General features: G+C 36.8%; 2 protein-coding genes, 1 long non-coding RNA gene and 1 pseudogene across 4 annotated transcripts; 2 read left to right on the forward strand and 2 right to left on the reverse strand.

The window, feature by feature from the left end:
• The first annotated feature begins 683 nt into the window (after positions 1–683).
• Positions 684–5,430, forward strand: LOC116179497 (annotated as a pseudogene).
• Positions 5,431–8,087: 2,657 nt separating this feature from the next.
• LOC116178791 (26S proteasome non-ATPase regulatory subunit 2-like) lies at positions 8,088–13,188 on the reverse strand. 2 transcript variants are annotated; one of them, XM_031498405.1, is made up of 6 exons: positions 12,847–13,188; positions 12,484–12,802; positions 12,270–12,419; positions 11,796–12,207; positions 9,885–10,029; positions 8,088–9,838 (listed from the first exon to the last, which is right to left on the reverse strand). In XM_031498405.1, exons 1-6 carry the CDS (start codon positions 12,874–12,876, stop codon positions 8,138–8,140), a joined length of 2,757 nt encoding a protein of 918 aa, XP_031354265.1. In that variant the 5' UTR covers positions 12,877–13,188; the 3' UTR covers positions 8,088–8,137. The 2 variants fall into 2 exon arrangements, with proteins under 2 accessions (XP_031354265.1, XP_031354266.1); XM_031498406.1 differs by lacking the exon at positions 12,270–12,419 and having other exon boundaries at positions 12,847–13,177.
• Positions 13,189–15,242: 2,054 nt separating this feature from the next.
• On the reverse strand, positions 15,243–22,945 carry LOC116178282 (lissencephaly-1 homolog). Its single transcript, XM_031497741.1, has 7 exons — positions 22,793–22,945; positions 22,131–22,198; positions 18,177–18,454; positions 17,732–18,126; positions 17,429–17,682; positions 17,184–17,380; positions 15,243–16,104 (listed from the first exon to the last, which is right to left on the reverse strand). Exons 2-7 carry the CDS (start codon positions 22,166–22,168, stop codon positions 16,031–16,033), a joined length of 1,236 nt encoding a protein of 411 aa, XP_031353601.1. The 5' UTR covers positions 22,169–22,198; positions 22,793–22,945; the 3' UTR covers positions 15,243–16,030.
• On the forward strand, positions 20,847–21,806 carry LOC116178284. Its single transcript, XR_004146830.1, has 3 exons — positions 20,847–20,969; positions 21,127–21,252; positions 21,300–21,806. It is a non-coding gene; the product is annotated as an uncharacterized LOC116178284 (long non-coding RNA).
• Positions 22,946–23,085: the final 140 nt, after the last annotated feature.

The raw sequence follows: 23,085 nt of genomic DNA on the forward strand, positions 1-23,085 counted from the left end.
TCCATAATTTCAAACAGTTCCAAGATTGGGCTACTAGTTTAAAAGTTACAGCCCTTTGAATTTTCTTTCGAAATTGGTTTCTAGTCTATAACTTTTGATTGAGAAGTCTGATCGAAAAAATACGAATTGTTTTGGATTCTACGCACCAAAATTAATAAGAAAAAGTGTTTTCCCGAGAAATTTTGGTGCAGTCAATTTTTGGTAAAAAAGGAAGGTACACTGCCTTTTTTTGAGGCCCTCAAGTTACATCTCGTTAACTGGTCAGTATGCTAACATGCTCATGCACACAAAGTGCAGAAAAAATCTAAAACTGGTATCGCACTAAGCCAGAGTGGACGTTATGACCAAATTTGAAATTGTCTGGGTCCCTATATATCTGTTATGCATCTGATGCTCAATAGTTATCAAAGTGAAAAGTTAAATGCACAAAAAATGGGGACCTTGGCAGCAAGATCAGAATTATAAACACCAATGGCTCCCCTACTACGTCGCCGTTGAACTTGAATTTTAAAACAAAAGTAGGTATAATGGAAAAGCATGATCTTTCTCCTTGCTGGCAATTGACTTCCTACTATTGTTAATTTATTCTATTGTGTGTAAATTGCTTCCTGTTTAGAGTTACGAAATATTATTTAGGTACTTTTATATTTTTATTCTAATTACAGCGCAGTACCGAACAAGTGTTACAGCAGTTCTGCAATATGCTCTATTTACCTCTTATTACTCTATGCTTCTTCACTGGTGCAGAATGTAACTTTATTACAGACTACGAGAAGCATTTTGGATCAAAAACGCCGTATCGAGCTGTGGAAAACAACAACTTGTCTACAATAGAATTTGAAGGTAAGTTCTTTCAATGCCTTCGAGTCGCACCTCCCACCTACTGCTTAGGTTGTCAACCTACAAAAATATGGTACATAATTCGACATGGTGCAAGAACCCCTACCAACAGAGTTTTACTCAGCATGAAACACAATCTTCCTCGAATCGCACAGATGATCATCCGCGCAAACAGTTAGTAGGTACTAGTTTAGACAAAGTACAGTACAGGAGCAAATTTTAGACTATAGTAGCTTTGCGCATTACATTGACGAATTAAAAGGATGGAAGCTTCCATTTGGAAACGGAACTGTTTTAACACAAGAAGGAGGTAGAGAGTTGTTTCATTTGGCTTCACGAACACAAGCCAGATTTCCCACCCTATTCCCAAAAGAATACTCCAAACAACATTATTATGTATCTAATGTGAAATGGAAAATAGATATTCAAAAGACAATTTTAGTTTCAATACACGGATGCCGAAAGAACCCTGTCAAGTGCACTTAATTTTACATTTGGATTGTTTGGTAATGAATCTATTAAAGTGGAGTTTCCAATACCATCACCCGAAGATCCTATTCTAAGGGTAAGTAGCACGCTGTAGGCTTAACCCACGTATTATGAAAGTAGTTTTATAAAGCGTGCGCTCGTTGGAAAGAGGAAGTTGAAAGCATGACTTATGAGGAGATCGTTTTATTTCGCGAGAGCGATGTTGTTAAAAATGTCATAGCGTCAGTAAATAGAGCATTGAATCTGAATGGAACTCTGACATTTGGTAAGTGCCGTTATTTTGTACTCGTAGTCTTAGATTGGTCTTGTGCAGGGGATGTCGAATTGATGCATAAAGCGTGCATACATGAAGCGGCATCTTTCAAGTATTCGGTGTGGTGCGCTTTATTACCATTTGACGCAATTAAGGTAGGTAATATGACCTCACACCACGGACCTCAAATAGAGGTCCGTACCTCACACTTTATTCGAACCCGAGCTATTCAATAGAGTAAAAAATTATTCTGAACTTATTTAAATGAGCGAATACCTATTGCCTTTTCTACCGTTTTAGTGGGGGTGGGTAAAATCATATTTAAAGGTAGCAAAAATATAAGAACAAAAGTATTTCTAAAGTAATTTGCTCTTTGTTTCGCGAATATACCTATATAGACCTATTATATTTATTTTCAGAATTAATTTTGAAGAAGATTTTTTAAATGTAATCAGCTATATACACTGTGCCGAGATAAGAGGACCGCTATGGGAATTCTAGAAACGGTAAGAGATACAAATTTGGATAAATGGAAGAAAAGTTGCGCTTAGAAATCCCTGACAAAATTACTGGTTCTTACTGCGCTTTAATAAGGTGGCATTGTTTCAATACAGCGTTTTGTATTTGTGGAACCGTCTGCAACTTCAACGTGTCGCCACAACTGTATAATGAATTAGGTACTAATTATGTCTATGGGATTAACAAATTAACAACTCCATTTTAAAGAGCATTAAAAGTTGTTGTGGAAAAGTGTCATTGGTTTTACTCTAGGTCAATTATTAAAAAAAAGATCGTCGGTAAAATCGAAACCACTTTTTTCAAAAACCAAAAAATGTTTCACGGATTTCTAAACACTATCTTCTTAGACGTTTGATTGCGCAACAAATTTGTATCTATTACCCTTTCTAGAATGCCCATAGTAGCCCTCTCCTCAGTCCTCATCTCAGAACACAAAATCCTTGTAGGTTTTTGAGTTTCAAAATTCGTTAGACAGCTACTTCAAAAATGGGTATATGTTCGAAGTATCCTATAAGCAAGCTTGTTCCTTATTCAACGAGATGATTGATCACTTCGAAAAGTAAGATGCATTTTTTAACCAAAAACACTCTATTGATTTCAACCACAGTGAAGACACTCCAACCACGGCTGTATATTTCTCACACGATGGAGCATTATTAAAATTCTATGCGCATTTAGGTCTTTTTAAGGACGACAATGGCTTAAAGTACACAGATTACAAGGAAGATTATAAATGGGATGTGAGTAAAATAGGTCCATTCGCAGCAAATATAGCCTTTGTTATGTTCAAGTATATATCAACACATTAGTTTATAACATGCACTATACTTCATGTGTTTTAGATGTGCTTCAAAAGAGAAGGTTGCAGTTTTATTCAACGAGAGACTGATCAATTTGCCCAATTGCGGAGAATTGTGTGATTTTGAAACGATTAAGATGCAGTACAATGACAGCATTCGTAATTGTTCGTACAAGAAAATCTGTAATATCACAAAAGCATAGTTTCCCAACGTTGTCATAATTTCATAAAACAATATATGCATATATAGGTATTAAAAAATGTTCAGGTTTTATTTAAACTATGGCAATCAACCTCCTATATCCTAGAATTACTTTTTTAAAACAAAAAATCTGCACTGAACCCATCTAAAGGTTTTACTAAAATAGATCTGGTTTAAAAATATTGTAAGATTCTTCTCTCATTGTTTTTGCACAATCCAACTTTAGCAAGCCTGGATTTTAAAAAATTATTTGTAAGAGTGCATCAAAAAATTTCCTAAGCAAATTTGCTTGGTGGATTTAGACCTGTAGATTCAATAATAAAAGTTAAAATTATCACCAAAATTAAAATACTACTTGTCCCATATAGCAATGTTTTTAATAGATTTAGTCATTGGTGTTTAGTCCACTAAATTCCTCATTGCGTGACGGATTTTAGGAAAAACGATATTTTTAAGAAAATCAAACGATTATCGGCTTACCGAAGGTCGATAGGAATATAAATTTTCGTAATAGTTTGATCTGTAGAATCAACCAATTACTAACGGATCATTTACCATGAGGCTATTGTTTAAAGCTACTTAGAGATTTAGTACTTAGATATAGGTGTAAGTGTAGCCATAGTAACAAAACATTGTGAATATTGTTTGCGTTAAAAATGTCTCAGTTAATTCTTATTTTACTGATGGTCCTCTTTGCGTGGGATACAGAAGGTGATTTCATAGCAAATTATGAGAAGCACTTTGGATCACAAACGCCATACAGAACGGTGGAAAATAATAATACAACCCCAGTAGAATTTCCAGGTAATTGTTCTTTGAATAACGGACGCGTAGGTGAAATTTGCGATTTTAGGATGTCAGCCCAAAAGAATATGGTACATTATCCGACATGGGGCCAGGGCCCCCACCAATACCGTTATAGGTAGCATGAAACAAAATCTACCTCGAATTGCACAAATCATTATCAACGCTGAGAGTATAGTCTGCTGAATATAATACGCATAAGTTCACAGTTTTTGTAGGTATCACTTTCTCGCCCCAAATTGAGGAATTGAAAAAATGGAAACTACCGTTTGACACGGAAGCTGTCTTAACAACGGAAGGAAAGAGAGAGTTGTCATCCTTAGCCACACGAACTAAGGCCAGATTTCCAACACTTTTCCCCGAAGTGTATTCCAAAACACACTACTACGTAACTCCTAGATTGTATGTAAACATGTCATACTGTGCATTTCAGTTTAGGCACACCAACGTTGCAAGAACGCAGTCAAGTGCACAAAGCTTCACATTTGGATTATTCGGAAATGAACACTCCAAAGTGGAATATGCTACTCCACCACCCATAGACCTCGTTCTACAGGTCGGTATAGTTAGGCTTAATAAACCCTGAATTGAGTAGTTTTATAAAACCTGCCCGCGTTATGACGAGGAGGTTGACAGAAATGTCAACAAGGAGGCAGTTTTATTTAGCAAAAGTGAAAGGGTGAAAAACGTCATAGCTTCAGTGAATGAACGTTTGAATCTCAATGGAACATTATCATTCGGTAAGCAATTGCCTTTCATTTCCCATCTGAGATTAGTGATCGTACAGATGATGTCAACTCCATGTATCAAGCGTGTGTATACGAAGCAGCATCATATAAGAAATCTGTGTGGTGCTCTTTGCTACCATTTGAAGCAATTGAGGTAACTGCCTTACAATGAAATGATTAACCCAATGAGAATTGTAGATTTACGACTTCCTAGACTCTTTGAATACGTACTATGAAAATGGATACACGTTTGAAGTAACGTATAAGCAGGCGTGCACTTTGTTTAAATCAATGATTGACCACTTTGAACGGTAACAAAATAATATTTCAAGTGCAACTACTTAAGACTTGCAGGAAAGAAGATGGCCCCATTTGTAAGGTCTATTTCGCACACCACAGCGGAATTTTAAAGTTTTATGCACACTTGGGCCTTTTTAAAGATGGTCACCATTTAAATCACACTGATTACGAGGGCAGTTATCAATGGGATGCCAGTAAAATTGGCTCTTTCGCAACTAATATAGCCTTCGTCTTATATAAGTAGATATTATGCAATTTTTACACAACATTTTTATTGCCTTTTAATGCTTCTAGTTGTTCTGGCACTGAGAAAGTAGCAGTTCTATTTCAAGAACGCGTTATAACGCTACCAAATTGCAGCGAGTTGTGCGATTTTGAAAGTATCAAGCGGCAATACAAGGACAGCATTAACAATTGCATGCACGATCAAATCTGTAAATAGAGTGTGTAAATATAGGCAGATTTTAATTATTAAATAAAGTAGCATAAAAGGAAATGATTTATTTTGCACTCGGAAAAATCACATCCGAAATATACTTAGTATATTCTTTGATTGAGAAGTCTGATCGAAAAAGTACGAATTGTTTTGGATTCTACGCACCAAAATTAATAAGAAAAAGGGTTTTCCCGAGAAATTTTGGTACAGTCGATTTTTGGAAAAAAAAAGGAAGATTATACACTGCCTTCTTTTGAGCCTCGAAAAAAAATGGTCTCAGATCGACTCGGAAAAAAAATATTCTTATAGAATGTGGCCTGTAGAATCCATAATTTCAAACAGTCCCAAGATTGGGCTACTAGTTCAAAAGTTACAGCCCTTCAGTGGCGGTTTCTCAATAAGTGCACATGAGCACGTGCACTCCCAAAAATCATTTTAAAAAAACGAAAACAATAACAATTCTATTTATGTATTTAACATTCTTGCACGTTTGTATCTCGCAATAAAAATAGTTCACTTATCTTATCTGAAATGCAAAACCTAACGGGTACACTGACACACCGCTGAACGTGTATTAAGAATTATTCCCATTCCGCCTTCCTGTGCAGTGCACGATTAGCTACGATCTCTGATTCGTTCAAACGCTACGTCGCCTTTCCCCGTGCGCCCCGCGAAGGTCCAAGTTGTAAAGTATAGCAAGAGCACACTCTCATTGTGTACCAGTATTCGCCGGACTGCGAAGTAGAGCGTGTTGATCGTTTCGGTTTTAACAAGTAACGTTGCGACGTTACCGTTCATTATTTAAAGACAATTATTAAATTCAATTTACTAAAATTAGAAGATCAAATTAAAATAAAAAATGCGGGTCGCCCAAAACCGAGTTTGGAAATATCGAAAATCAATAAAGGAAGAATAAACGATCGTTTAAAATAGGCATGTATGAAAAACCTGACTGGTTATGCGGTTGTACCTTTAACAATAGTCTATTGTTTTCCGTGTTTGTTGTTTGATGATGAGCTCGGTGATGAGGCATCAGAATGGACAAAGAATGGCGTTACAGACTTAGTCCATTTATCCGAAAAAATTAAAAAATATCAATCTTCAAAGGCACATCATATATCTGCTAAATTGAGATTTAATTTATTAGGTAAGCAAGATATAAGGCAGCAGTTAAATAGTGCATACCGTTTGAGTATCGAAAAACGTAATGAGGAAGTAAAAAAGAACAGGTATGTTTTATCCAAAATTATAGACCGTATAAAATTTTGTGGTGCTTTGGAACTTTCTCTCCGCAGCCATCGAAAAATCGAGAAAATTCAAATCAATCAAATCAATACGCTTTTTTATGCCATTTAATAGGCCCAAAAAACTTCGTGTTGCGGTGACACTCAAAAAATTTTCACCTCCGGCTTTTTGCCCGTGGCCCCATTTTTAAATTGTGCACCCCCAAGACACACCACTACGCGCCGCCACTGCAGCCCTTTGAATTTTCTTTCGAAATTGGTTTCTTATAACCCTTGATTGAGAAGTCTGATCGAAAAAGTACGAATTGTTTTGGATTCTACGCACCAAAATTAATCAGAAAAAGTGTTTCCCCGAGAAATTTGGGTGCAGTCGATTTTTGGAAAAAAAAGGAAGGTTGTACACTGCCTTTTTTTTTAACCTCGAAAAAAAATGGTCTCAAATCGACCCAAAAAAAAAATTTTCTTATAGAATGTGGCCTGTAGAATCCATAATTTCAAACAGTCCCAAGATGGGGCTACTAGTTCAAAAGTTACAGCCCTTTGAATTTTCTTTCGAAATTGGTTTCTTATAACCCTTGATTGAGAAGTCTGATCGAAAAAGTACGAATTGTTTTGGATTCTACGCACCAAAATTAATCAGAAAAAGTGTTTCCCCGAGAAATTTGGGTGCAGTCGATTTTTGGAAAAAAAAGGAAGGTTGTACACTGCCTTTTTTTTTAACCTCGAAAAAAAATGGTCTCAAATCGACCCAAAAAAAAAATTTTCTTATAGAATGTGGCCTGTAGAATCCATAATTTCAAACAGTCCCAAGATGGGGCTACTAGTTCAAAAGTTACAGCCCTTTGAATTTTCTTTCGAAATTGGTTTCTTATATGTACATACCGTAAAAAATTTCCCATAATATATTATTCCTAGGTATATTCACTTAGAAAAGAGAAAATTTACTCTGAAGAAAACGCACGTACAAGCTCACCTCCCACCTAATAAAAATTCATACTCATGAAAATCAAAAGAGTCAACACAAACAACTTCTAAATTTGGCACTTAGAGAGGGAACAATACTAGATGCCCACTGTAGTACAGCATTGATTCAGACCAATGCAGTGAAATATATGAAAACGAATTATAGCCCTAACTAAAACACAACAGCCAACTTATTATTGTTCACCCCCTCACTCTCAGTTGATTAGTCGCCTCTTACGACACGCAGTGTCTCTGCGGTAGGGGTATTCTACTACCCGCCCCTACACGGGGAGTTTAGATACCAAAAAGCACATGCTTTCACCTAACCAAATCAAAAAATAATACAAAGCAGCACTCCCAAAAGGGAGTAGTATTTTGAAAAAGGTAACAATACTGGAACCGTAAAGGATACCAGAACTTTCAGCATGACTTTTGTCCATGAAGACCTGTAGGAAACTGGGGCGGCACCTACGTCAACAGAAGAGGTACCAAATTCATCTAAAGATAGCATGGGAGAAATTCATTTAATACTGAAATAAACTATAAATCTACACATAATGTTACTCTGGTTTCTTTTTAAGTATACAAATTCCATCAAGGGTCGGAGCCAGCTGCTCATACTGATCCGTGGCCAGCTCGGCCCTTTCGCCCGCCGCCAACAGCATGGGGGTAGTGTGCGTATGAATGCCCGATATGGTCTTTGGCGTTCCCGCCTTTCCGACGATATCGACCGCTTGTCCGACCCTGACCGTGACAAAAAGCGGCTCCAGATTCTCGTCCAAAGTTAGCAGCCATCGCGGGTACATGGCGCCGGCAAGTGCGAACAAAAGATAGTGGTTACCACCGGATATTACGGAACGGACATCGAAAAGTGATATGAGAGGAATTAGTATACCGGCCATGGAACAAGGGTCCATCAGTAGTCGGTCGGTATGCATGGGATTGAGAGTTAAAGTTCCCTTACCCAAATGCGCGAGACCTTGCGCCAAACGTACCATAAATAGTTGCGAAGGGTTGCGCTTGTGGAAGACTGCCATTTGTCGTAATCCAGCCGACAGCCTTGCATTGTTGGTGCCCGCTCCGACGATGCCCAATGAAAATATTGCACTACAAGACACCTCCTCGTCAGTGTCATGGGCGTACTTCGTCAAAATATCGATGATTGGTAAATGAGGGCGGGAGACGTATAAAAGAGCAATCGCCAAGGGTACAGCTCGCCTGACTCCCAAGTCACCGTAACGACCCATATCACCCAGGATTCTTTGACACATTTCCCCACCAGTATCTTCGCCAATTGCGATTGCCGCTACCGCTACAACTGCGGCGGCTTGGGCCACGCCTGTATCATCATCCTGTCTAGCTTTCTTCTTATCTTTCGGGGAGTTACTCGGGGTGGGTACGACAATACGATTACTCATGATCTGGAGCAGCTCTTGAATAATCAAGACATCGCCAGTTCCAGCATACGCGCACATTTTTAGTAAGCATTGTGCAGTGGTTTTGAACGGTTCAGCAAGCACCTCCAACGCGACGATAGATGTATCTATGGCATCTTTGCAACCCAAATAACACAATCCCAATCCCAATACGATCATCCTCATATCTTGCGAGTTCGATGGAAAAGTTTCACGTGCATCGACCAACTTAGTTAAGATTGCGTTGACGACACTAAAGTTACCACTACCGACAGCAACTAATCCGCATGCGAGACTTGCCACGGCAAGATATTCAACAGCTTGGGCGTTTTCTACAACTGGAACCAACAGCGAAAGTACGTCGTCACGATTGCTGCCTATGTAAGCTAAGCCGAGTCCAAAAACCGCACCGGTCAGTACTGCACCTTTAGCATTCATATAGTCAGATAAAAGCGCAAGAGCCGGATCATACTCATTTCTAATACGACAATTGACAATGCCCAGCGCCAAAAGCGCGCCACCTTTGATGTAATCCTCTTGAATGTACAAATACTTGTCTATAGGTGAAAGACCTCCGTCGACATCCCACATATACAGCAAGCCCAACGTGGCAGTTGCGCTCATCATTCCGTAGTCCTTGTTGCGATAAATCCACCTGTGGCCGTTATCCAAACTCACGAGCTTATCCTTCCCGAAGCCCGCATTCACGAAGCCGTTAACGAAGGACGAGGCCAAATTCTGACGCGCGCTGTCTAAATTCTCGCCGAGTATCAGAGTTCTCGTTAGCGTCGGCTCCAGCCACGTCTTGTAAACTTCCTCCGGAGTTTTCGGTTCGGCTACATCCAACTGTGAGGCAAAGTCAGCGTTTCGTACACATTATTTTACATCTCACCTCTCTTGCAAGCATTGCGAAGTAGGTGCTCATTTGGGAGTTATTGAAGATGGTGGCCAATTCTTCGTAGTCGTCTCTGTCGGTATCAATCTCGATAGGAAACAATTGCCTAGTTGCAATGAAGGCCATTTGACGCAGAGATGATCTGAAAAAGGAATCTGTTAATAATAGTAATTGGTAATCATAGCGGTGTGTTGGTGACACGACTCGCCCAAATTATAACTATACAGGGTCATTCTTGACGAGCGTCAGTTAGAAAGATATGGAAAACGTTTGGAAAATTAAGTTAAACTGATAAGTCCTTTAAGGGTTTTGGCACATGATGAATTGAACTAAAATATTTTCAAGATGGCGCCACTTCCGGAAATAGCGGAAGTAGCCTTCAACTTTGTTATTTTAAATAGGGCCCCCCTATTTTTTCTACATTTTCGAATTCTACGTCGAATTTGGAGTACAACGATATCCCATAGTTGACCCTTTGCTCCAAGGGCTTCGCCGATATTCAAGTTTTTATGTCAAAAATTGAATTTGCAGGGGTAACTTTAAAAATTTATTATTCGAAAACGGTTGGAGATATTGCAAAACAGTTTTCAATGCTTTATTAAGAAAAGATCGAATTTTCTTATGGTATACGAGATCGTCTAAAAAAGTGAGACTACGTCACTTTTTCAAAGCTCTCAACTTTTAAATTTCGGTAACTCCATTTTTTTAAATGGCACCCCCCAGTTTGTTCTTCACCGTTGTTTTCCTTTTTCCCAGACCTTTAATTTGATACAAAATGTCAAAAGCTGCTTCAAACGGTTTCCGAGATATTCCATGTTTGAGTTACTTCTTGTGGCAAATTGATAAAAAATTTAAGTCGCTTGATGTTATTCTTTTGTTTTTACTATGATAATGTTTAAACGTCAAATTTTCGCTGCTTGAACTTATACTTCTCGTCAATAATGGCTCGTTTGGGTTACACTAATGAAGATTTTTTGAATTTAATATTAATACACGGTGAATGTAATCGAATCGCGACGAATAACGGTATGTTTCAAACAAAAATACAAAAAAGGAACCCTGTGGTAGACTCTAAAAAACAAGAAATAACAGCTGCACTGGCGTATTTTGCTGCAAATCCAACTGCATCGCTTAATGATTCAAAGAGAAATTGACAAATCTTCATTAGTGTAACCCAAACGAGTCATTGATGAGAAGTATAAGTTCAAGCAGCGAAAATTTGACGTTTAAACATTGTCATAATAAAAACAAAAGAATAACATCAAGCGAATTAATTTCTTATCAATTTGCCACAAGAAGTAACTAAAACATAGAAGATCTCAGAAACCGTTTGAAGCAGCTTTTGACATTTTGTATCAAATTAAAGGTCTGGGAAAAAGGAAAACAACGATGAAGAACAAAATGGGGGGGGTGCCATTTAAAAAAATGGAGTTACCGAAATTTAAAAATTTAAAAGTTGAGAGCCTGTAGTCTCACTTTTTTAGACGGTTACGCATACCATAAGAAAATTCGATCTTTCCTTAATAAAGCATTGAAAACTGTTTTGCAATATCTCTCACCGTTTTCGAATAATAAATTTTTAAAATTACCCCTGCAAATTCAATTTTTGACATAAAAACTTGAATAGCGACGAAGCCCTTGGAACAAAGGGTCAACTATGGGGTATCGTGGTACTCCAAATTCGACGTAGAATCCGAAAATGTAGAAAAAATAGGGGGTCCCTATTTAAAATAACAAAGTTGATGGCTACTTCCGGTATTTCCGAAAGTGGCGCCATCTTGAAAATATTTCAGTTCAATTCATCATGTGCCAAAACCCTTAAAGGACTTATCAGTTTATTTTCATTTTCAAACGTTTTCCATATCTTTCTAATTGACACTCGTCAAGAATGACCCTGTATAAAATTACCCATCCGTGCACTCGTTGAAAATTCTGTTAGCCAAAGGCCTGTCGTTCAATTGTATCGCCAAAATTATAGCTTTGATGTGCTCATTAAATTTTAGATACTGCCCGATGACGATTCTCACAATTTTGTTCGCCTCGATCTGGTCGACGTATTTCGCGCAGCAGGATAAGTAGAGGCAGATTCGCGAGTAAGTGCTCTCGTCGACAAACTCGGGCAGCATTTCCAACTGATCTATTTCCATCAGCAAATCGCACGCTTGTATTTCGGCGTGATGCGTGCAATCGAACTTAATAATCGACCTGATGAGAGACATGACGTTTTCTGTGGGCGAAGGAAAAAGCGCCCATTCTTCGACGATTTCCGATTCTAACTGTCTTATGTACTCGTGGCCCCAATCTTCAATTTTTCGAGTACCTTTAAAAAAAACAGTACAACTGGGAAAAAAATTGCAACGAAAGCTTTCTACTAATGTTTACGTGATTTCAAATTCATGTTGAACAGCACGCATTTTATAAGTATACATTTTATAAGTGGATGCTCATCAAACACAAATTGAAAACCAAGGTCTTTTGTACTTGCAGTATCACATAAGTCGCGATAAAGGCAACTAGAGCATAGTTTTAAACCTATAGCAATAAACAAAGCAGTAAATAAAAGGTCAATAAATGTATAAAATATCTTGAACTTTACCTAACAGGCAATAATGCAAACAATCGTGCTTTTCCTTTGCAGAATTTCCACCTGTCGGACACATAGCCAAAACAGAGACGATATCCGCACATTCGTTTTTCACCCTCGGATCGGTGATTTGATCGTACGCTTCCTTAAAAACGTTATAATACGGAGACAAATACTTGAGCGGTTTCGGTACTGAGGTCATCGAGGTTGTCGATGATCGAATAATTGCCTTTAGCATGTTTAAGGTAGGAGGTATCAATTTGGGATTCGATCCCTTGACTTTATCGACAAGTAGATGTAGCTCGTCAATTAATTCCTTGTCGTCCGCTTCCTAAAAGAAGAATGTCAGCCCTTTATTACAAACTATTTACCTACTTCTCTGTATGACGTTAATGCACCTTCCATTTCTATTAACTTTGTACAAACTGCAGCAAATTTAAGTGACAAATTTATTTAACAGTCATTCAAATTTGTGTGCTTCAGGGTTGCAAACAAAGAGCGAAGAAAATCACCAGATTTTTAAGTTTTGCCGCGTCCTTTTAAAAATTTAAACTGCATTTAAAGTTGCTTTCCTCATTTATGAATACACCAAATTTTAACGAAAATCTTGAATTAATTGGCTGCTCTCTCACCCGCAATAATGTAAACCTTTTTTCCAAGAACATTAAAGAAATTACGAATTTAAATTAACTATCCTTACACGTCCGATGCTACAATTATTGCATACCTATAATTCGTTTTGATGCGCAAATAAAAACGCAATCTTTCACCCGAACAGTGGATCAACTTCTCTCCCCATATCCCAAGGAGGCATTGGAATTCAAAGTTGTTCCGATATCAACCTTTTAGCTTTCCTTAGTTCAGTAAAATGCAAATAAGGTTCTCATCAACCTGATTCTTAATAACACTGATGAAGTTGAAATTGCCCTAGAGACAAGGAAGGTGCTTGTATATGAACTAAAGTCGTATAAAGACAAGTATCTGTTACCAAAATTCAGATCAATAGTGCTTTCTATATAATAACTACTGCTGTAAATATAGATGCGGATACAAGCTTTTTCGCAAAGACCGCGGGGGTGGGATAAGTATATTTATGTTAAACCAGTCTATCAGAGTTGTGGTACGGCAGGCGTCGCGTTATGTAATTTTACCTATATCAGTGCTGTATATACAGCGCCTATCCCTTAAACCATGTTGACTTCTTAAATTTTTTTGAGTCGACTTTTTCTGAGGAGCAGCACAATCAGCAACTCTGCAAAATCACAAAATTGAGTAGAAAAAAACTAAAACTAACACAAGAGGGCAACAGAGACAGAACAAAAGGCAACGAAATAGAAAATGATATACGGAAAACCAAAAAGCACAAATAAAGATAGATATGTAGTACGAATTGGAACATAAGAACCATGCTTGCTCCCTGTAAAATGGACGAAATCGGCAAAGAAATGAAGAATTATAACATAGGGATCCTAGCAATACAGGAGGTGAGAAGGAAAGAGAAAGGAAAAACAGACAGACCACACTACACTCTTTATTATAATCAAGGCAGTAAAGGAATATAGGCTTTATGGTGAGCCAAAGCATGGAAATAAACACTACATTTCAGAGGGGTAAAGAATCGCTCATCTAAGAGTAGGAAACGAAGTAGCCAACATCACTACATAATTAATGTGGAAATTAAAAAGAGGAGCAAGCAATATGAAAAGAGAGGCTGAAACCATCGAAGATGAATGGAATAACATAAAAAGAAGCATTGAAAATACTGCAGACAAGGTGATGGGAAAAAATGTAGGAGAGAAGAATCGGTGGTTTGACACTGAATGTGAAACAATGATCCAGAATACGACGGGCGCAAAACTAGGAAAGAATGAGGAGCATAAAAGGTATCAAGGATAAACCAGGAAAGTGTACAAAACTAACAACAGGAGAAATGGATTAGGGAAACAATGGAAAAGGAACATAAGAAAAATAACAAAATTTATAGGCATAAGTATTAAAAAACAAACCAGAACTAGAAATACGGCAAATATACAGTCCGAGGAATGGTTAAAACACTTCAAAAGCCTCCTGCAAACGAGTGTTGAAATAGAAGTGGACGAGGGTAAAGGGAACAAACAGAACAAAAGGTTGTTTAAAGTTAATCAAGGCAGGAGGAATGGACAATATCGATTTAAAACAAATTTAATAATCCAGATATTGCACAAGGCGATTGGAAATGGGGGTTATTAGGGTCATTACTGAAGAAAGGCGACACAAGGGTCCTTATGCACAAATAACAGAGGAATTAGTCTCCTAACACCAGTGTACAAACTCATGACCACACTGAATTGATGACTCACAGAGCAAATAATAGATTACCAACAAGGATTTAGTAAGGGCAGATCCACATATTAGGCGATACATACTGTTGGATTTCAAAATTAATTTAGAAGCGAGACACGGGGAAGGAAAACTTGAAGTACTTAGGGGTTATAATTACCAACAAAATGAAAGAACTCGAGAGATTCTAATTAGCATTCCAAAGCTTTGTAAATAATAGGTCAAGTTCCCCTTTGAATTTCCCTGGGAATAAGTCTCTCTTCTATTATCCATAAGGATCTGAATTCAATTTTCAGAAGGTCCATAAAAAAATGTCAGTGTCAACCTAAAACTAGAAAAATGAATAAGTGAACATTAAATAGTGATTATATATTTTTCATTTATATACAGGAGAGAAAATTCACAATTATTCAACAGTACAAGATATTTTTTGTTCAATTCAAGGCAAAGAATTTGTTGGAAATTGAAATTTATTAAGACTTGTACATAATTTTTTTGACACTGCACAAACAGCAATAGCCAAAAAATCACCTTCACAATTTACTTTAGAGTATTTAACCATACAATAATAAATCGTTTCGTAATACATTTGAAATATTAATCACTTCACTGGACTGGTGGTATATAAAAGATCTATCAGTGCTACATATAAGACATTTACTTTAAATAGGAATTTACTACAGATGAGATTAAATAGTTTAAATGTTGGTAAAATTGACAAAAAAATTAATAGCTATATCTACATAAAATGACTTCAAACAAATTTATACAATCGTTCAAACCCTTAACTGATTATATCGATATCATAGTAGTAGTGTACCTAAAATGCTCGTATTGCAAGCTAATAAGAAGCACTAATGTTAAGTAGATTCTAACAATTCCTACTATTACAAATAGACCTGTCTCACAAATGAAATTTCGCTAATCAGAAAATATTTACCATTAAATCTAAACTGTAAACTTCTTTTAACTAAAATTAGCTATAATTGCCACTTCAAACTACGCTAAAAAACTTTTTACAATAAAATTACTTCAGAATACAACAATTCGCGCTTCATTTGAATTATAAAGAAAAGCAAAACGACAACTTGTAATATTTTTTGTTTATTTAAAGCGTTTTTTTTTGTGTAATTTCACTTTCTTCTCTCTCAGTAGAGAAGCATCGCCTACCGACAGGCCATTGAAGCCATGCAAGTCCTTTAAAATATTACCAAAACATAAATAACACTCGAAAGAATTCTTAACGACACTCCCATACTTTTACCGTTTGATCTACGCTGCCCGATATAACGTACGGGTGTGATTTGTGGAAATCTACAAAAAAATATTATTAGCGAGATTATCAAATTTCAGATCGTTCAATTAAATCAAATGACCCTGTGTATGTTCACCGACCCAGGTTTGGAAATGAGAAAGTTTGGGATTTTCAAATGATTTGAAAAAACTGAATTGTGACACTTGCTACAGTGATGTCAAATCTAATTCTTACACCAAAATAAAGACGCTATTCTGTAGTATTATGACGAGGATTGGAAACAATTATTATTGGTATAAAGAGCGCCCAAAAACTTTTGACTTGAGAATCAGTGCCGGATTATAGAGAGTCTAATGTGTTCTGATTTAATCAGTGATCCGATGCACATAATTTCATATTCTAAACAACTTTTCCTTATAACAATTTGCTGCATTATTGACCAAAATTGCACTTTATCTCAAAATTATTTTTTTATCAATTGCTACAGCCATCTTGGATTTTAAAAAGCAAAAATGTGCTTGAAATTCTTTTCACACCAAGCTCAGGCTCTCAAAACATCAAAACGAAATTCAAACATTTTTAATCAATTACACGTATAGTGAACTCAATTCGAGGACACACTGTATACAGTGTGTCCCAGATAGCGTGGGATTGCATGGGTAACTGTGTTATTATTAAAGATAGAGAATTGGTTAAATGGGTAATGTTTTGCAGTTTTGGATGCTTATTTAAAATTTTCTTATGGAAATTCAAAATGTCGCATAGGTGACTGTCTTTGATACGCTTAATTTAGAATTGATGTCAAAAAGAAATTCAAGATGGCCACTTTTGAGGAACATTTACCAACTTCCTAAAGTTAAATAGGCGCCATATTGGATTTTTAGATTACTTGATAGATTTTTAATTGTCTTTTCAACGAGCTATTATAACATAAGATTGAAAATAAGATACCAGTTATATTAACGGTTTTTGTATTTTAATCAAGTAGTCTGTGACGAATAAAAAAAAACAAAACAAAATCTATTCGAGGCAACAAACACATTTTTGCAAGCCCCAAAATTGGAAAAAACTGGTACAGGGATGACCCATTTGAAAATGAATGAGTGCAGAGACAAAAAAATCTTCTCATGTAACGTACCTAAAGATGTACAAAAATGTTTATGAGCCTCCAAAGTTTTTTGACAGCGCTTATTGCGAATGTCCCACACTCGAAGCGTTTTATCATCACTGGCCGATACTAAAAATTTACCGCCAGGATGAAAAACCACTCCTCTCACCCAATTGTCATGACCTGTCAGTAGAACTAAACAAATGCCGGCGCCGACATCCCATATTCTGCAATACAATAAATAAATATAAGGTACAACACGAAACCCGGCCAACCTAATGCTTTTATCTCGAGATCCGGAAGCGAGAAAAGGTCCTAGGTGCGCTCCTTTTTTATTATCGGCGCCGGCGGCTTCGTTAATGGCGGCCGCCGACGCGTCCGGCGCCCAGGCGATACATTCGATGACGTGTTCGTGCGCTCGTAATTCGGAACGACACTCTTTACTACTTACCATCCAAATTCGAACGGTTTGATCGTTGGAGCAACTTGCCAGCAGGGTTCCGTCGTGTGACGCCCTGACCATTCTAACCTGCACAATGGATTGAGATCTAGCCGACAGTCGTCATTATCAACTTTACCCAATCTCGATGGCCAGAAAACGTTTTGACACAATACCCAGTCTGTACTTCCCACATTTTTATAGTCTTATCCCTACTCGACGATATAACGAAATCTCCGGCAGGCATAAAGGACACACTCGAGACATTGTGATCGTGTCCGAGCATCGTACGTATGCATTCGTAGGATTGCTGAAAGTCCCATAACTTAATACTCATATCCGCGCTGCACGAGACCAGATATTTTCCCGAAGAGTCGAAGGCAATGTCTTGGATGGAATCTGTATGGCCCTTTAGCGTCCGTTCGTATTCGCCCGTTTCGAAATCCCAAACCTTTATTGTGGCATCCTCGCTCGCCGACACCATAATACTGAATATCGGGTGAAAGATTACACGCGTGACCGGCGCCCTGTGACCTGAAACGTCGACGGTACACTTACGACGAGATCGTCTCAAGACCTCTCACCTGACAGGCAAAACTTTTCGGGAGGTCGAGGTATCCACTCATTTGGACTTCGTTTTCCTCTGGTAGGCGCGCCCTCGATGTATTCCTTCTCGGCCTCATTCAATTTCGACTCTAATTCCATCACTTTCTTTTGCAACCGAATCACGGAAGTCCATTTCTTTTCCAGCAGACCTCCGAATTTGCGTTCCACCTCGCCGGGCATGTCGGCTTCCTTTTTGAACGCCTCCAGTGCGTCCATATACCCATTGCTTCCCAAATAGTCAGCGATAGCTTTATTACTGGAAAAAAGACATCACTTCATTCAGACACAATGATAGGCGATGTTGTATTTTTGCAAAGTAGGTAACCTGAATGTGATGTTTGACAACATGTGAAATATACAGGGTGTTTCTAAATATGATGTAAACTCGGAAGGGGCTAATTCATTTACTTATTTTATGACTAAAATATAAGCATCGGTTCGCAGGGTGTTAAAATTTCAAGAATTTTTGTTTTTTCTTTATCTTCTACAGTTTTTGAGATATTGCGCTTATATCATTGGTCATCTCAATGGTGGTGAGAATCTACACTGTGTTGTTTTTTCAAGGATCATGTCATGTCATTTTCGATACCTGAATTTTTTTAATCTGTGATCGTTATCGAGAAAAAAAATTAAAGCATTTTTTGGTAATTAGCTGAATAAAAATATAATTTTTAAAATGGTCCAGTAGGCCCTGGCCTTAATTGGATAATATTAGCTAATATAAAAATATTAATATTAATAAAAATTAGTTATAACAATTTGCATTGAAAATTTATATTTTTTTAAATTTAAATTGTGAAGTGTACGGTAGAACTATAACACACTGTAGATCGGTAACGAAACGTTTGCGGACTTAAACTTTTAGTCATAAAAATTAGCCCCGTCCATAGTTACATCGTATTTAGGAATACTCTGTACTGGTTGACTTGCTCTAACCAATAGTTAGTCTGACAACATGGACTGGACAACTACCCTGCGCGCTCGAAGCAGCCCCAACGGGACCAACGAACAAACCATAGCTTAAAAACTTGCATAGATATCTCGATCTTGATTGCATAATTTGAAATTTGTCATTAAGGTGTGTTTTTGACTCCAAAGGCGGAGAAGTCTACATAAACAATGGGGAAGGCCTGCATTTTCAGTTTTTGGCGATATCTCGGTTATTTTCAAGGATTTTCGAAAAACTCCAAATGCGTTTTTTTTAGTCACAAAAAGGAGAAGCTTTGTCCCCATTTAACCTGCACTGTATCTGTCACCGGTACGGAAATCCCAATAGTGAGTCACATATTTGAACCACCCTGTACATGGACAGCACCTGAATTTTATACTGAGAGGTTTAAAAACGGAATTAAAAATGTTTGCAGATGGCCCAGTGCAGATATACAGGGTGGTGACTTGCGTAACGCATCATAGGGATTTCAATGTAAAATTCATAACGTGCGATTATTGGCTCCCCAAATTATTTTAGAGCAAAAATGTATTAAAGTTTTTTGTAGGAAATATTTTTTTACGTCAATCAACCGTATTAGTTTTCAATTTTTTTCATATAAAGACGGAAAATTGGAAAAATAAAACATCTTTTTCAATAATCTGCGATGCCATGGAATTTTCTAAAACAAAAAGATATCCAGTTATCAATTAGCAGCAGTTCGAAATGGATTTTATGATCGACTTGGTTACTGTATTGCAGTTAATGGTGACTTTCGCACATTTATTGTAAATTGTTATATTAGGAAACCGTTTTTAGTAATTTGATCTTTCTTTATGTTAAATTCGCTGTTCTAAATATAATACTTTTTGATAGAGTTTGATTTGTTTCATAGCAGACATTCCATGGCATGACGGATATTGGCGTAGTTTTTGTATTATAAAATTCCATGGCATCACAGATTATTGAAAAAGATGCAGGTTTTATTTTTCCAATTTTCCGCCTTTATTATGCAAAAAATTGAATACTAATACGGTTGATTGACGTAAAAAAACCTTAACACATTTTTGCTCTAAAATAATTTGGGGAGCCAATAATCGCATGTTGTGAATTTTATATTGAAATCCCTATGATGCGCTACGCAAGTCACCACCCTCTATATAGTTATCATGTGTTACTTATCGCAGAAGTCAAAATAAACCTGAAGAAACTTAAGACTGCTAAACATATAAATAAACAATAGTTGAGGTTAAAATGTGTGGATAAAATAGAGATTGGCTACAAGATGGCAAAAAAAAGTGAAAAACATTATACAGTGTGATTAACAAAAGAATGAGAAATTGGTTGGGTCACTAAAACCATAGTACTAACTTCGAATTGTGTAGGAAAAATCTATTAACCTCAGACGATTAGTGGTTACTGACGATTGTGGTTTTCGGTAGTGTGATAGCAATTTAAAGGTCAATTATTTGTTATTGTTACTACTGATATACGATTATTTAGTGCACTAAAAAATCACCCTCATAAAATCTAAATTTTCCCAAATTGGGGTTGTCTGTGTAGAAAATATTTAAGATGTCTTTTTTAGTGCAGATACACTGATGAGCAAGGGGGACTGCCGCTGACAACAAGAGTTATCAATAACAATTTCTTATGCCATTCAGTTGATATAAATTACCTCGTAAATTACCCAGTAATGACAAATGAAATAGGCGACAACTTGTGATCGTTTAAATTACTTCATTACAGCTCGATTTGTTTTTAAATTCCAAATATGTGAAACAAAGTAGTTATAGTTAATAACTAAATCAGCAGAGTAAAAGTGGAGGATTAAAGTTTAAAGGTAAACTGTAACTGCTTTGCCATTGAATAATGCATTTATGGTCAGTTCATGCATTCTTAACACGGCCACGAAGTAATTTTCTTATTGACTTGGGTCTTTGTAATTAACCAAGTAATTACTTCGGAGAATTGTTATCTCATTGTGCACTTATTTTTAGAACAGGGCTATTGGAAGTAGTTCTACTGAATATCCTTAAGCATCTTGTTTTCTGTGTCCTCAGAGAACACGTTGACAATGTTGAATTCCAAGGCAGCATCTCTACGTGTACCAAAACTGTGACTAGGTAAAAAGACATTTATTGGGAACCATTCTTGTAACATTTTGTTGCAGGTTGCAAGTGATGCAAAGTAAATGAAGTGAGTTTGGAAGAGAGTCAAAAACCATTCTAATGAAGTGAGATATGGCAGCGAGAGCAATTGGATTCCATGAGCCAAAGGAGAGTGGGCTACACAATCTTCTATTAGGTTGACTTGTGCCCCTCCCCTTGTTTGCTATGACTAAAAATGAACAAGAAAATTGTGTAAAACTGTAATAAGTAGCTAAATCACATTAGGTATTAAATTAAAAGTTCGAAATGCTTCTAATACACTTCACATTACGAGCTCTACGAAACTGGTAGCACACTTCCAATAGCAGTGTTCAAAACAACTTCATTGATGTATACAGTATATCCATCGTAATTAATTCAAAAAATGTAATTGCACTTCTGGGATAAGTGAAATAATAAGCTATTTTCGTTTTAAGGAAATACCTGTCACAAAATTCAGTCACTGAAATTATAAAATTAAGAATAAATGTCGATTTGCTATGGCAATGCAAAAAAAGTTTCGCGTCCTTGAAGATTAGGTGTATTTTGAATGTTAATGACATTGTAATTTATGTCCAAGCAATTACTGCGAATTTTATAGTAATTTCCGCCTCTGCCTTGATTTGTATCTGTAAACAACTGAGCAACTCATTCATATGAGCGCCAAAATCAATATGGGCGTTATGACGTCACCTTCATTTTCACTGTCAAGGGGAAATCACCACATGCAGATTGCACCTTGGACCAGTGCACTATCAAAACAACACAATCTGGGTTAAATAAGAGTTGGTGAAAGTTTCACATCGTGCAATAAAATAAATTGGGCATACATCACAAATCGGACAAGTACTTACAGCTCCTCTCGCTGGCGTTGAGACAAAACCATTTTCATGATCAACTACCGTAGCTCTTAGTTCATCACCTGCACAAAAAAAGAGACATTTTAATCCACATTCCCCCCAAAGCTCTTTAAATTAAATTTCGCATATCAATCAAAACACAAGGTACCCATATAACCTTAAAAAAATTCTCACACATCTGTCACTTTCTAAATTTCTTCTTAAACTGCCAAATACTTTCACTAATAATCATCTTTTTTAATTAATTGATACTATCAGTTTAGCAAAAGCAGATCGGTTTGGCAGGGATTTTAAATACTAAATCCATTTATCAAAGTTCACGAGCATAAGAATGGTAACTTTTATCAAAAGGCGATAAGTTCGACTAATGATTTTTTATTATTTTAAAGTATTCAAAACTAAAATCAATAGGCACGATTAACGCAGATATTTAAAATGCGTCATTGAACCAAAGAACCTTCAGAAGCTGACAAAAAGTTAGAGATTATGTAAAGTTACAAAGAAAACTTGTACAATCATCTAATAACTTTAGATTAAAGATACTTTATTAAATACACCCCTGATAAAATCAATACCAGCCATTTTGCTAAAAGTTGTCAAAGAAAACAGCATCTCAAAAGCGCTTTACGCACAGTTCCCCAGGACTAAATACTTACAGTTTAAGATTCGCAAATTTGAGTTATCCGAAACTGGTAGAACGTTCGATATTTTATCACACAAATCCGCTTAAATTGGGAAAAAACTGTTAAGAACTTTACTACGCGAAACAAATTCTAAAAGAAAACTGACAGACAACTGCAGGTGTAGGCGTACCAACTGATTGATTTTTCGTTCCAACCTGTCAAAATGTGTATCGCCAACTTCACATTATTGGGTAAAGGTTAATACACACGACAAGTGGAACTAAAGCTGGCTTAAAACTATTTCATGTTTGTACTTACAGATAAAT

The sequence above is a fragment of the Photinus pyralis genome, unplaced genomic scaffold (genome assembly GCF_008802855.1).
Source record: "Photinus pyralis isolate 1611_PpyrPB1 unplaced genomic scaffold, Ppyr1.3 Ppyr1.4_LG8, whole genome shotgun sequence".
Lineage (NCBI taxonomy): Eukaryota > Metazoa > Arthropoda > Insecta > Coleoptera > Lampyridae > Photinus > Photinus pyralis.

Bases quoted from the DNA above. Each gene is read 5' to 3' on its own strand.
- LOC116178791 (XM_031498405.1), bottom strand. From the start codon at position 12,876: ATGGAAGGTGCATTAACGTCATACAGAGAA. The intron at 12,208-12,269 runs GTAAACATTAGT...TTTTTTTTAAAG, and splicing joins CAACATGAATTTGAAATCAC to GTACTCGAAAAATTGAAGAT. The intron at 9,839-9,884 runs GTGAGATGTAAA...TTTGCCTCACAG, and splicing joins TCGCAATGCTTGCAAGAGAG to TTGGATGTAGCCGAACCGAA.
- LOC116178282 (XM_031497741.1), bottom strand. From the start codon at position 22,168: ATGAAAATGGTTTTGTCTCAACGCCAGCGAGAGGAGCT. The intron at 18,127-18,176 runs GTGAGAGGTCTT...TCGACGTTTCAG, and splicing joins CGAAAAGTTTTGCCTGTCAG to GTCACAGGGCGCCGGTCACG. The intron at 17,381-17,428 runs GTTGGCCGGGTT...ATTGTATTGCAG, and splicing joins TCTCGAGATAAAAGCATTAG to AATATGGGATGTCGGCGCCG.